Below are 14,468 nucleotides of genomic sequence, written 5' to 3'. Positions count from 1 at the left end.
CCACCTCCAAGCCTTTGTACTCACTCCTATTGTCTGGCACAGTGTAGCTCCTGTTACCCAGCTATCCCCTGTTCATCCATCAGATCTTAGCCGCGACACTACTTCCTCAAGGAAGCCTTCCATGATTACCAGACCAGATCAGGTTCCCATTGCACCCATACACTCTTCTACTCTCCCTTCAAATTGCTTATCCCACTTGTAATTAACTAGCTGTCCAATGCTTGTCTCTGCTGTTAGAACGCAAGCTGCTGAGAGCAGGGACCAAGACTGCCATACTCACCACAGCAACCCCAGCACTCAATGCAATGACTAACACATAGAAGGCATTCAGCAGATACTATCAGATGAGTGCACATGTTCATGGCCTTGGGCACGTTCTCTTTGAGTCTATCTCTGGTCAGTAAAGTAAGCAGTGCAAGTTTACTTTGCAGGGTTGCTGGAGGGTTTACATGAGCTCTCTGGCAGAGATACCAGATTCTCAACAAATGTTGGCTCCCTTCACTTCATGGCAAAGAATTGCAAGGTGACCCAGTTTGCCTTAGCTTGAAAGGCTTCCCAAGACATAGGACTTTCAGTACTAAAACCAGGACAGTTCCCAGGCAAAGCAGGATGGTTGGTTAACCTCAATCTGGATGAGAAGGAAAAAATGAGCATTTCATATTAGCACAATGTTCAGTGGTATGCTAGTAGAATAGCTCTTCGAAAAATAAACAACCCTAATTTGTAGTGCTAGCCAAGTTCCATCATGTATATATACCCACAGTGGCTAGTCAGGCCACAGTTGAACAGCTAGCTTGCAAAATTTCTGAAAATATAGTGATGGGCTCTCATGAGATGGTAGCAGCTGGTGCCAGACCCCACATGTAACATAGACTGTCATGTTCCCTCCCAATATCTGCAAATGTGTAACACATTCATAGACAACCTCAACTCGGGGTAAGTGAGACTATTTCAATCCCGAGAAGGTCACAGGTTGGAGTGGCCCTCCAAGACCATCTAGTTCAAGGAAACAAGTAATCTGTCATATGGGCCATCTCTTACCCACCCTGTGACCACAACAGATATTGCTAATCAGTCATGATACTGAATCCTAATGCCTTGCTCTCTGGCTTGCCTGCGAGGTGGCACCATAGTCCCTTCCCATGGCTCCCAAATGCTGCTACCTATCAAAGTTCCACTGTCCCTGATTTCCCAGGATCGCTGAGAAGTAACCCAGAGCGGAGTAGTTAGCAGTGTTTGTGACCAGCTCCTGGGAGCAGGGTCAGGTTACAGTGGGTATATGACAAGTCCCCATAGCCTGCAGGGCTCCACCACCCCCACATCCAGAGGCTGCTACCCCAGATGACACCCCACAGCTCATACAAGAAACGGGATTAAACAAGTGACATCACCTGGGTGCCGCCAGTCCTGGGGACCTGTGGCCTGGGTGGAAGTCCCTTCACCAGGTTCTGAGTCAGCTCAGTAATCCTGAGGGCCTTGGGAATCAGAAATGGGTGTAGGAGAGGTAAAAGAAATCAAGGGAGAGAGTCTGGGTTCAGAGGACCCCACACGGGTCATTCAGGCCTCCTTTCTATGCTCAGGCCTGCCCACAGCCCTCATGCCCACATGGCCTGTGCAACAGGCATCTCTCACCCATAATGTCCAACACCGAGCTCCTGACCTTCCCTCTTTGAACACTTGGCCCATCTCAGGTCAGGGCAGTGTTATCCTTCCATGGGCTTAGGCCAAAGCCTTGACTCCTCTTTCTTTCACCCCCCCAGTCCAGTCTATCAGCAAAATCTAATGACTCTACCTTCAACATAGATCCAGGATTTACCTCCTTCTCTCCACCTCCGCTGCTACAAGGTGGTGGCCCAAGCCTGTATTCTCACCTGTAACATTGCAGTAAACTCACTAAATCGCTTCCCTGCTTCTACCATTTCTGTACCACCTCCTCTTCCCCAGTCTCTCAACACAGTAGCCAAAGGAATCCCTTTAAACAAGGTCAGATCATGTCACTCTTATAGGCCTCATTTTTCTCAGAGGAAAAGCCAGAGCCTTACGATGGCCTACAAGGCTCTGCATACACAGCCTGCTCTCCATACCTTCCCAGCAGGAATAGTGGATGTTGTGCCCTTTTCCCATCAAGGGCCTATATTATAAGGCTGTCCTGTCATCAACGATGTGAAATTTGATCACTTTGTTAAGATGGTATCCATAAAGGATTCAAATTAAAAATAAAAGTCATAGGGGCACTTGGGAGGCTCTGTCGGTTGAGTGTCCCACTCTTGGTTTTGGCTCAGGTCATGATCTCAGGGTTGTGAGATCAAGCCCCGCATCAGGCTCTGCGCTCAGCGCGGATCTGCTTGAAACACTCTCTCCCTCTCCCTCTGCCCCTCCCACCCTGCGCTCTTGTACTCTCTCTCTCTCTCAAATAAATAAATAAATAAATCTTTTAAAAATAGATTAAATAAATTAAAAAATAAAAGTCATAGGGACGCCTGGGTGGTACAGTTGGTTGAGTGTGGTCCTGACTCCAGCTCAGGTCATGATCTCGGGGTTCTGGGATTGAGCCCCATGTTGGGCTCCCCGCTCAACAGGGGAGTCTGCATGAGGGTTCTCTCTCTCTCTCCCTCTCCCTCTGCCCCTCCCCCTGCTCATGTTCGCTCACTCTCTCTCTAAAATAAATAAATAAAACTTAAAAAAAAAGAAAGTAATAAAAACATTGTATATACCGAACAGAACATTTCCTGTAGGCTGTGTGCAGCCCTCAGGCCTCAGTGTGTCACCCCCACTATATGCTGTCCACATGACATTCGGCAGCATATGCTTGAATACCTCCAGGCACAAGGTGCTCTCTACTTGTCTGGAGGGAAGGGGTTCTAGAGTTCCCACAGCCCCTGGATCATTCTATGGATTTTCCCGGTGGGTCTGGGTCAGTCAAGTCTCAGTTATAGAGGAACAAGTAGGGGTCCTGGATGCTTCACTTGTGACCAGACCTAACTGTCCACCTACTCTGTGGCTCTGGCTTCAGAAGGGATAGGAGATGACAAGCACAGCCCTCTGCTCTATGGCAGGAAGCAACTCTGTCCTGCTCAGCCTGCACCCCAACCTCAACCAGGGCCCTCAGAAAATGAGACTCAACATTCCTCACAAGGGTGTGGCAGCAAGGGCTGGTCCAGGGAACAGCTGCTGGGGACACAGAATTAGCAGTGTCTGGAAACAAGCAAGCTTGATGAATCGCAAGGGCCTGGTCTCGGACAGGAGCATGTGTGCGGAGATTTGGCCAATTGGACGCACACATCACAGAAGGTAAGGCTGCAGAGAAGAAAGACTAATTGTGTCTACTTCCCTGTCTCGCTGAGGGTCCGCTCTGCTCCCCTGGGGTCCCAGATAAAGCCAAGAAGCTGCCATGACAGCAACTCAGCTGGCTGTCATGCTGGCCCCCTGGCTGTGAACTGGGACATGAGATTTTCAAGATGAGGTTAAATTATGCTGATTCTACATTCGAAATGGAATCGTGCCTGGCATGAGTTCCATCTACACTGGCAGGACTCAAGGCAGAACTAATCGAATCAAAGTCTTAGCTTATTAACTGCTCCAAAGTCAAAAGCTAGTTTCTGTGCCGAAACAGTCTCCCCAAAACAGCTGTGGTTCAGGCCATCCTGAATTAATTCACCCTCTAGACTGTGAAGGAAATGCAGAAAGGGGAACAGTTTCAGCACTTTCTAGATGCCAGGCGGTATGTGAAATGCTTTATTTTTTTTATTTTTTAAAAAGATTTTATTTATTTGACAGAGACACAGCAAGAGAGGGAACACAAGCAGGGGGAGTGGGAGAGGGAGAAGCAGGCTTCCTGCGGAGCAGGGAGCCTGATGTGGGGCTCGATCCCAGGACCCTGGGATCACAACCTCAGCCGAAGGCAGACGCCTAACAACTGAGCCACCCAGGCGCCCCTGTGAAATGCTTTTTATGTATTATCTCATTTCATTGTTTCAACCATATTTTGAAGATTTTGACATCTCTAATGGAAAAAGAAATGGGAGCTCAGAGATGTTACGTATGTGCCCACATTCATAGAATTAAGAAGTGGCACAGCTGGGATTTGTACCCAGATCTGGCTACTGTAAGCTGTGAGTGCCCCTGTCAGACTCTCTTAGGACTTCTACACTTGGTTTTTAATAGCAATCAAGAAATTTTAAATTAAAATGTTCCTTTTAAATCCAAAAAAGAACAAAAAATCCCACTAGAACTAAGAAATTAATTTAGCAGTGTAAAAGGATTCAAAGTCAATGTACAAAAATAATTGCATTTCTATAACCTAGCAATGAACAATTGGAAAAATGAAATTTAAAGTTCCATTTACAGTATCATTTTAAAACCTTATGAATTTTATTCAACAAAACAGATGTGCAAAACACTGAAAACTCCAAAACATTGCTAAGTGAAATTAAAGACCTAAATAAATAGGGATATATACCATGTCCATGAATTGGAAGGCTCATTGCCATTAAGTTGTCCATTCTCTGCAAAATTGATAAATGGGTCTAATGCATTATTAATCAAATTCCCATTGGGCTTTTTAGTAGAAATCAATAAGCTGATTTTGTAATGTATATGGAAATGGAAATGACCTAGAAGAACCCAGTTGAAAAAAGCGAAGTTGGAGGATTTACTCTGATTTTAAAATTTACTATAAAGCTCTAATAACAAAGGCAGTGTGATACTGGCATAAAGGTAGACAAACAGATCAATAGAAAAGATATTCCTTCGGAGAATGAATGAGTGAATGAGTGAATGGATGGATGAATGAATGAATGAATGAATGAGTGAGTGAATGAATGAAGTTGCTTCAAGGAACACATATCCCAGGCCCAGATAATGTGACACTAGGTATTGCTCAGGCCCCCATCCTGGCAAATTCATTTTGCTCCCATGTTCACAGTCAGTTGGGTTAAAATGAGCTTAAGTCATCAGCTTTGGGCAAAAGAAAGAAAATTGGATCCAGAGAGCAGAACCTTGGGTTTTTAACCCAATTGTCATAGTTAAACATAAAAATACCATCTTTTCAGCATGTAATAATAATAAAAGCACTAACCACACGGCAAGCCCTGTTGTAAGTGCTTTACTCTATCAGGGCAGCATTTAATTCTCTCAACAAGATAGAATAAGAGAAAAAATAGCAAGTACTGCATTTAGGAAGGGAAATATTATTTTGTGATGATTTATTTCAGTTTTACGTTTTTGTGTGTTTATGTACAGAATTACGATGTGAAATATCTAATTTATAGCGGGTTGCAACTGCAAAGGTTTGAATGCCACTAGTGTAGTCAATGAGAGTTATTAAGAAGCCTGAATAATATAATGCATGTAAGATTCTTAGGTATAGAGTAAAGACACAAAAAGTGGTAGATGCGGTTGTGACCACTGTCAAGGCCCGCCTCACCAGCATCCACCTTTGTCGTTGCTCAGGGCTCTGTGCTTAGAAGGCCTTGCACTTGGTTTAATGCTCTGCTGTCATTACCTTGAAATTCGTCATAATTTTGAAGAGGGGGTCCTGCATCTTCATTTTGTACTGGGTCTCACAAATCATGTAGCCAGTCTTATTTTGTATAGCTGTTTATCACGTATTAAAATAATTATACTATGGACTATTTTTTAAAGATTTTTATTTATTTGAGAGAGAGGGACAGAGTGAATGAGAGGGAGATGGAGAGAGAATTTGAAGCAGACTCCGCACTGAGCACAGAGCCCAATACGAAGCTGGATCCCACAATCATGACATCATGACCTGAGCTGAAACCAAGAGTCTGATGCTTAACCAACTGAACCACCTAGGCGCCCCATAAACTATGAACTTTTTAATTATTACTTACTACCATCAAATTCAATCTCTGCCTCTTACTAGTTAGAGGACTGTGAGAGAAAATACAGTATGGGGCTCCATCCCAGGACCCTGGGATCATGACTTGAGCCAAAGGCAGACGCTTAACTGACTGAGCCACCCAGGCACTCCAGTTGTGAAGGTTTAAATAACACATGTTCCATGCCAAGAGTAGCACCTGGCACATAGTAAGCACACCAAAAATCTATTATTATTATTATTATTATTATTATTATTGGCTTTACGAACAAAGTCCACCTTGGGCCTGGGTTTTTTTGTTGTTGTTGTTGTTGTTTTGCTTTTGAGAGAGAGAGCAAGGGGTGGGCAGAGGGAGAGGCAGAGAGAGCATCTTAAGCAGGCTCCACACCCAACACGGAACCTGACGCAGGGCTCGATCTCACGACCCCTGAGATTATGACCTGAGCTGAAATCAAGAGCCCCGGACGCTTAACCAAGTGAGCCACCCAGGCACCCCTGGGCCTGGTTTTACCATTGCACATTTTGGGGAAGGGATTACTGACTAGCTGAGTGCTTCTGGAACTTAGCACCAGATTACTTTGAGAATCCAATGGCTATCTGAGGAAAAACACAGACAGTCCATGCACATAGGCACACATATTGCCTACACGCTGATGGGCCTCTGCAGCCAAGGCCGGGGCTCCAGGTCAAGGACCTCGGAAAGCAAAGATCACCAGTGGCCCTTCCAGTTCTGGAGTCTGTGCGTCTCTGGGGTGGGAACAGCTAGGCAGCCAAAGGAGCATTACTACTTAAGGCCGGGGTGTATGCTTGCTTGGGCGATTTAGGCCTGCAGCTATTTTTACTTTGGCTATATATGGCCAGGGCAGGAAGGGGGCTATAGGCGGGGGAGGGGTGCCAGGCGGCTTACAGCAGGGTTCAGGAGCTTGGGAGTGGGAGCTCCTTGCCTTCACCACCTTCCCCTCCCAGGGGAGAGCTGGAGAGTGGAGGAGAGGGAGAGGCTGTGGCTATAGGAGTGGCAGTGGCTCCATGAAGTCACTTTAGAACAGTGATTTTCAAACTTTTTTGACCATGACCTGCAGTAAGAAATACATTTATACACACATCATGTAAGAAATACACGATGCGTGTAAACACAGGGGTTTTTACACACACACACATTATGTATGTACATGCATCTTCAGCTGAACAAACAATACTCTGACGCTCTGTGAAACACTCTGCTTTTTCTCTTCTTGTTCTTTCATTTTTTAAAAATGCAGGTCATGACCCACTAAATTGAGGTTACCACCTGTTAATGGGTTTGGAAAACCGCTGTTTCCTTTGGCTGCAAGGTAAGGTGGAGAGCGGAGGAATGGCACTTACTGTCCCTTTGATCAGTACTTCCTGAAACTGGGGATAAGATGCAAGTTTCAGCTTCATCTCCTGGCTGGCAGCACGTTCTAGACTTCCTGGCTTTCGTGCACTCTGTTCTCTCAACCTGGAACACTCATCCTCCACCCTTGTCACCTGCCTCACTCCGTACTCCGGAGCCCAGCTTGCCACTTACTCCAAAAAGCCTCCCTGATTGCCTCAGTCTGGTGAGTTGCCCGTCTCTTCCTCCCTTAGTCCCCAGTACTTTCCTGCGTAGCACCCGACACCCTATAGTATGATTTCTTGTAGATTCTATGGAAGGTGGGGACCCTTTCCATTCTGTTCATTTCTACATTCCTCCCTCCCAGCATTTATACTGCTGGCTTCATAATAATCACTCAGTACATATTTATTGAGCGAATTCATGAGACTTAATGGTAATTATAGCAACTACCATTTATTGAGTACCCATTTGACCCATGAGAAATCTTAGGAGAGATTAGCATAAGTCCATTTTATTGGTGAGGAAACTAAGGCTCCACGATATGAAATAATAGGATAGGCGAAGGTAATAACCCAGGGCTGCCCGACTCCCAGCCGTTTCGAATCACAGAATCTTACTTGTCTACATTCTCTCCAGCACTACTCAGGATGGGGCAAAGGGCAGGTCCTTAACAAACCCTCAGAGGACTGATGACAGGTTGATTAAAGAGATTTTCCGAAGCAGTGGCCACATCTAATTTTGGAGAGTTGCACCTCGTGTGTGGCTTGGGAGAGATCTGTGAGGTTTCCAGGGCCCCTGGATGTGGGACTGTCTCATCTGGAAGAAGAGTTTGGGCCTCTGACAAACCAGAGGAGCAAGTCTTCCGGTCAACCTGGCCTGAAGACCTCCCGCGCACACCCAGAGTCAAACCCAGGGCTCTGCAAAGCCTACGTGATCTGGCGCACGCCCACAGCTCCACCGTCAGCCCCTGCCTGTTCCCTTCGTCCATCCACTCCATTCCTGCCACCCTGGCGGTCCTGCTGTTCCTCAAGCATGCCAAGTCCAGGTCTGCCTCAGGGCCTTTGCAAGTGCCACTCCCTCCCCGCCTGGAAGGTGTTTCGCCCTCCGGAGGCCTCCCACCGGCTCCCCAGACCACGCTGTCCAAAAAGTCATCCCCTTCCTTCTCTATTTGTTTGGGCCTTTGCTTGCTCACTGCCCTGGCTCCTGGAACTTGCTGTGGCATGGTGCCCCACATGTAGTTGGTGCTCCGTAATATTGGTTGCATGAATGAATGAATGAGTGAATGAATAGGTTTCCCCCCTTTAAGACATATTGGGAAATCAGTCCATGGTTTCTCAGAAATGTGTGTCTCTATAACTCACACCCAGGCCCCCAACACACACACCTTGGTTTGGAGAGAGGAAAGAGGGAAGGAAGGAACATTGGGCCTACTGTGTACCACTTTGCATAGGTAACCGACACCCCAAAGCACTCAAGGATCATCTCCATGTTCTAGCCAGAGAAACTGGGGCCTGCTCCCTACTTGTCCCCAGTGCTCAGCACAGTGTCCAGCATAAACATCTAGGGAATTGAGGTGCACCGAACTGTAGAGGTTCAGCAAACGGCTGAAGGTCACCGAATTAGGAAGTGTGGAGCCAGAATTTGTCCTCAGCGCTGTCCGATTCCAGCCAGTGCTGTGTCACCACCACTGTGCCCACAGAAACTCCGGGGACGCAACCCACATCCAGACACATTTGAGGTGGGCCCTCGCCAGACACTCACCAGGGGGCAGCCCAGTAGGGAGCCCATGCTGTACCTGAGGCCCCTCTGGATAGGCCCACAGGCCTCAGCTTGAGCATAACTTCCACCGTGGGCTGGTTCATGCTCCTTCCTTCCTGCTCCACCAGAAACCCACTCCCAGACTGCCCACTTCCTGCCCTCTGTCCTAAAGAGGGGAGACGAATGGCAAATATACTATGAATGCCTTCTGACAGACGCCAAAATATTTTCTTTAAAGCAGCTATAGTTTTTGAGTTATCTGCATCAGCTCCTCTTCCCAGTGGGGCATGTTAAGGAGACTTCAGAAAAGTATCCTGAGCTGGAAGGAAACTGAATGACCATTTAAAGCAGAGCCAGCCAACGTTCCTGTAAATAGCTGAATAGTAAATATTATAGGCTTTGTGGGCCAAAAGGATATTATGTAGGGACTTCCATATAATTTCCACATGTCACAAAGTAGAGTTCTACTTTTGATTTTTTCCAAATATTTCAAAATGTAAAACCACTTTCAGCTTATAAGCTGTACAAAAACAGGCATCAGGCCAGTTTGGCTGGCTAGCCATAGTTTGCAAGTGCCTGATTTAAAGCAATGCTACTTAAACTTTAATGTATATAAAATTTTCCAGGGGAGCTTGTTAAAACAAATGCCTGGGCCTACCCTTAGAGATTCTGATTCAGATTCAGTTCTAGGTGGGGCCCCTGAGTTTGCTTTTTTAACTAATGGACAGATGATGTTGATACTGCCTGTCTAGTGACTGTATTTTGAGCAGCACCTGACATTCTAAAGCCCATTTTGTGGATGAGGAAACAGAGGCCCAACTAAGTGATATATGCAAAGTCATGCTCAGTGGATGAGGTGATGATATCTTCTCTGCCACTTCCCACAGCTGTTTTGCCACGGAAAATTCCTCTTCATCTCCTTAACTCACCGGGCAGGCTCATGCTTTTGAGCTTCTTCCTCGTTTCTCTCCCCACTCACACCCTCTCTAAAGCAATTTTCCCAACAAGATCCAGCTCAGATGTCACCTGTTCTAAAGCAGTCCCTGACCTCCTCAAATCTAACTTCTCTGCCCCAGCACTCTGTACCTACTTGTGTATAATTGTTTGTCTACGAGTCTATCTTTGAAGCCTTGGGCTGTATCTTATTCCTCTTTAAATCTAACTCTTTTTATAATACCTGGCAAATAGGAGGTACCACAGAAATATGCTCTAAAGAAAACAATGGATGGATGGATGGATGAGTAGATGGGTGGGTGAATGGATAGATGGGTGGATGGATGAGTGGATGGGTGGGTGAATGGGTAGATGGGTGGATGGATAGATGGGTGGATGGATAGATGGGTGGATGGATGGATGGATGGGTGGGTGGGTGGATGGATGGATGAGTGGGTGGATGGATAGATGGGTGAATGAATAAATACTTCATGATCTATTGCTTGAAAATAATTTTCATGGCAAAGTTGAGATTAGAACCAAACTGTTCTAGAGCACAAGCCAGGGTATATTCCATGGCTGTTTGTCATCCTAGCATGCAAACAGTAGTAGTTAGGTTTTACTGAATGTGCGTTGAGTGTGTTACAGCAGGTCTTGTCCTAAACACTGCTCAATGGCCCTGTTATTGGCCCCACCTTTACTAACGAGGAAATGGATGCTGAGAGAGGTAGGCAGCTTGCCCAACGCCACACAGCAAAGAACATCCTGGCTCTTCTGATTCTGTGTCACCTTGCCCCTCCCTCTTCCCACCCTCCACCAGTCTTCCTCACTGGTCTGGCTCCTACTAGCTCTGCCGGCCCCAGGCTGGGCTCACCTCCATCTGCATAGGTCTCGGTGCCATAGCCGTCCTGCAGGCCATTGTTCCAAGTGCCTTCATACTTGGCCCCGCTGCTGCCACTCTGCCGAGTTCCGTAGCGTCCCTTGAAGCCGTGCGTCCACTCGCCCTTGTAGAGCCAGCGCCCCTTGGTCTCTATGCCCAGCCCATGCCGTTTGCCCTGGCTCCAGTATCCCTCGAAGGTGTTCCCACTGGGCCAGGTGTAGACGCCCGCCACTTCGAAGCCAAAGTTCCAGGAGCCCGAGTATTCGCCCTGGCCCTTGGGGCCCGTGCACAGTCCATGTCCATGGGCCTTTCCCCCCTCCCAGCCCCCACAGTATGCCCCACCATCATCAAAGTCAAAGCGGCCCCCACTCATCTCATCGTAGCCCCTGACAGCCTCACCGTCCTCCAGCTTGGGGAAGAGAGGGCAATGGGGGGTGCCAGCGACACGCTCCAAGCACACTCAGGGCTGGCGCCCCTGACTCACCACTGTGCCCCAGGAGGGAGAAAGCGAGATGCCACCAGAGGCTGAATGAGCCCAGGAGCCAAGTCAGCACCGGGTCGGCTGGTCAGTGCCATGCCTGGGAGGCCCCCACTCAACCAGCCAGAGGAAGGCTGCCAGTTGGGAAGGAAGCAGGAGGGAAAGATTCAAAGTCTCCATAGAGTGTCCCAAGTCTGGCTTCCCTGGAGTCAAAGGAAAAACGGTGTGATCCCTTTAAGAAGCACAGTGAAAGGGGTGGGGTGGAGGGGTCCCCAGTCTGTTTCGAAGAGGGTAAATTCTTCCTTGGTGACAGCCCCCAGCCCGAGGCTGAATTCCTGAAGCCAGCTGGCCCCCTTCTCCACCCAGTGGGTGTGCGGGGCTGTCGATCTCCCTGCCACTGCCCCGCCCCTCTGGATCCTGCCCTCCTCCTGGGACGGAAAGGTCAGTGTTGCCCTAACAAGGCCATTGGATCTCAGAAGCTGCTCCCAAAATAACCCCCTGGCTAGCCCAGCCTCCTTCAAAGCGGGAGGGGTGTTTCAAACTGGGCTAGTGCTTCAGACCCAGGGAGTAGCTGGAGGGGCGAGGAAGGGCAGCTGAGAACTAAGTGTGGGCAGCTGGCGCAATTGGATGGCTTTTCTTCCCCCTGGGTAGGAGCTCCCTTCCACCTTCGGGGTCCCCTGAGTCTGCAGGAGGGGAAGGGGCAGAAGGGCCAGGGAGGGGAGGGGAGGGAAAATTGGAGTAGCAGAACAGCTAGTCCTGGAACACTTAAAATCCCCCAGAGCACAGAGGTTGGCAAATCTCAGCCCCACCACCACTCACATGCCCTAACAGGCCCTGGGGCTATACACACTGCCAGTCCCGTGAAGGAATCTGGTGACCTAAAGAGAAAGGAACGGGCATGGCTTCACTTTGAAAGCAGAGGAGGGAACTCAGGAGGAGAAGTGAGGTTCTGGAAACAGAGTCTGGAAGATAGAGAAAACCGATTCCAGCGCTCATGCACAACCCCCAGTCCCTCTCCACACCCCCCGGGGGAAAACCCTGGAAAGATCCTGCAGAAGGCACTGAACGCTCCCTGGCTTTCTCCTCTGAGGGGCGAGGAGCCCTTCTTTATCTCTGAGACACAGGGTTGCTGGTTATTTGAAATGAGGTTGTCTCCGCAATACTCGAGAATGAGGTTGTCTCCGCAGTACTCGAGGACTGTGATTTTTTTTTAAAATATCCCCTTTCCGAGTTTTCTTTTTTTCTGGTGTCTTCAGAGTCTGTGAGGCCAGACTTCAGAAAGCTCTTGGGGCAGGGACAGGAGTGAAGGGCCTGGGTGGATTCCCAGCACTCAGGTTCCCACCAAACTTCAGGGAAAGGGACAAATAAATCTCTATGACATGAAGCTGTGGCCAGGACTAAAGGTTGGAAATCCCAACTGAGCCCGGGGTTAACAGGAGCATGGAGTAATTCTGGGAAAGGTAGGAGCCATCAAGAACCGGAAGCTGTTGTGGGGGGTGGGGAGCGGAGATGGAGAGATATGGAGGAGAGGAAGGATAGAAATCACTAAAAAAGCAAGCGCAGAAGGCACTTGAGAACTATTGGACTATTATCTGACTTCAGACTTAATCTGACATACTCCAAATCCCACGATGACTCAGGCTCCTTGAAGTCGCCGCGGAAGATTTGTTCTTGTTTCAGAAATGGACGTAAATGTTCTCTCCCTTCATCCAGCGGACTCCCAGTCCTTCCTGGTTCCTTCGCTGTTAAAGAGCCCCTTCTGGGTCCACGTTTCACCCCCAGGCAGAAACACGCAGCCTCTGAGCTCACTATCGCTGGCTGTTCGCCAAGGGGACAGGCAGCAAGCAGCAGCGGATAAACACTGCATCATCTAGGTTTGGACTCACCATCCCGCCAGGTGGATGGACTGAACTGCTTACACAAATTCACTTCTAAGATTGCCTCGCTGCCGACCCCAGAGAGCTCTGCTTTTGTCACTTCTCACCGAGGTCTCTGGAGAATCACACGTTTCTTTCCAGCTCTGCTCTCAAGAGGAGAGGAAAGCAACATCTCCAAGCGGAAGTTAGAGGAGTTTGAATTGCCCAAGTTCAATAGGCTTTGTAGTTAAATGCTGGGCGAATCACCATAATCCCGTCCTAAGGCGGGGTGGTGGCTGTGTCCTTCGGAGCTTTTCCGCCCGATAAATTTAGCCACTGTGCGTCCGTGCAGTTCCCTACGGTGGTTCCCTACCAAGGGTGGATACACATAAGATTTAGGTTCAACACCTGCTGAACTTCAACACATAAACAGATTCCAGATTCCAGAGCTCCCCCCACCCCAAACCAATGAATAGATTGTTCCCGGAAAAGGCTTGGGCAGTTGTATTCTTTTTAAAAGCTCCTCAGAGGAATCTGACTCGTTCCTGGTTAAGAACTACTCACACTGTATGTTTTCAAATTAAGAAACTGTTTCTTTCTTTCCTTTCTCTTTCTTTCTTTCTTTTTAATATTTTATTTATTTATTTGACAGGGAGAGACACAGCTCCACAGCTTCCTACCCTACCCAGCCTATGGTACATGGATTCGTGAAGGTGTACCACAGGCTGGGCAGGGTAGGTAGCTGTGGAGTTAGACCACAGGGGTGGTCACCAAGGGGTGACCCTGGACCAATTGTTAATTTCCTTAAGCCACAAATTCTTCAACTGTAAAAGTACCTACCTCAAAGGATTATTAGTATTCAGGATAACAGTATCTTCTTTATATGGTTGAGTAATTTCATACCGTAAAAAGGCTTGGAACACACTAAACACCTAATAAATATTAGCTATTATTAATATTATGCTCACATGATAAGTTGCTCTTCAAACTAAAATGCTTAATAAGATAGTCACCAAAGAGGTAAGTCAGAATCACCCCCTAAATACTAAGTATCTTGACACCTAACTACTTCTTACTCTTCACAATACATGTTTACTCAACATTGCCCTGTGGTTTTTCACTTTTTAAGCTGATAAACTATGTTATTGGTGAAGGGACATTTTGATTTCTTAAAAGTTTAAATTTTTTTGCCGAATTTGGTACTGGCTTTAGGCGACCAGTGCTGAGCTTTTCGAGAGAGGCTTTTGCCTCTCCTGTTAAACCAATGCATTCCAGGGAAAGGGAGGCCTCTGGAGGCCATCTGCGCATTACAGCAACTTTACCTTAGGAAAACCCAGTTCCCCGAACAGAGGGGAATTTACTAAACT

General features: G+C 47.7%; 1 protein-coding gene across 3 annotated transcripts in view; it reads right to left on the bottom strand.

The window, feature by feature from the left end:
• The window catches only part of JPH2 (junctophilin 2), a 65,549-nt gene extending 53,904 nt beyond the window's left edge, over window positions 1–11,645 (bottom strand). Inside the window, exons 1-2 of one of the 3 annotated variants that reach the window (XM_073880385.1) lie at window positions 10,762–11,634; window positions 414–628 (exon numbers count right to left, since the gene is read on the bottom strand). In XM_073880385.1, the coding sequence (XP_073736486.1) occupies window positions 624–628; window positions 10,762–11,140 (384 nt within the window). In that variant the 5' untranslated portion in view covers window positions 11,141–11,634 and the 3' untranslated portion in view covers window positions 414–623. Of the gene's footprint in view, window positions 1–413; window positions 629–10,761 lie in introns of those variants that run through there. The other 2 variants (XM_073880384.1, XM_025875674.2) reach the window with 2 other exon arrangements.
• Between the last annotated feature and the right edge of the window lie 2,823 nt (window positions 11,646–14,468).

This window comes from Callorhinus ursinus, unplaced genomic scaffold (genome assembly GCF_003265705.2).
Source record: "Callorhinus ursinus isolate GAN/ISIS: 27379988/994484 unplaced genomic scaffold, GSC_fseal_2.0 scaffold38, whole genome shotgun sequence".
NCBI classification, from domain to species: Eukaryota; Metazoa; Chordata; class Mammalia; order Carnivora; family Otariidae; genus Callorhinus; species Callorhinus ursinus.
The sequence above is the reverse complement of the archived record's forward strand: the minus strand, read 5'-3'. Positions and strand labels throughout refer to the sequence as shown.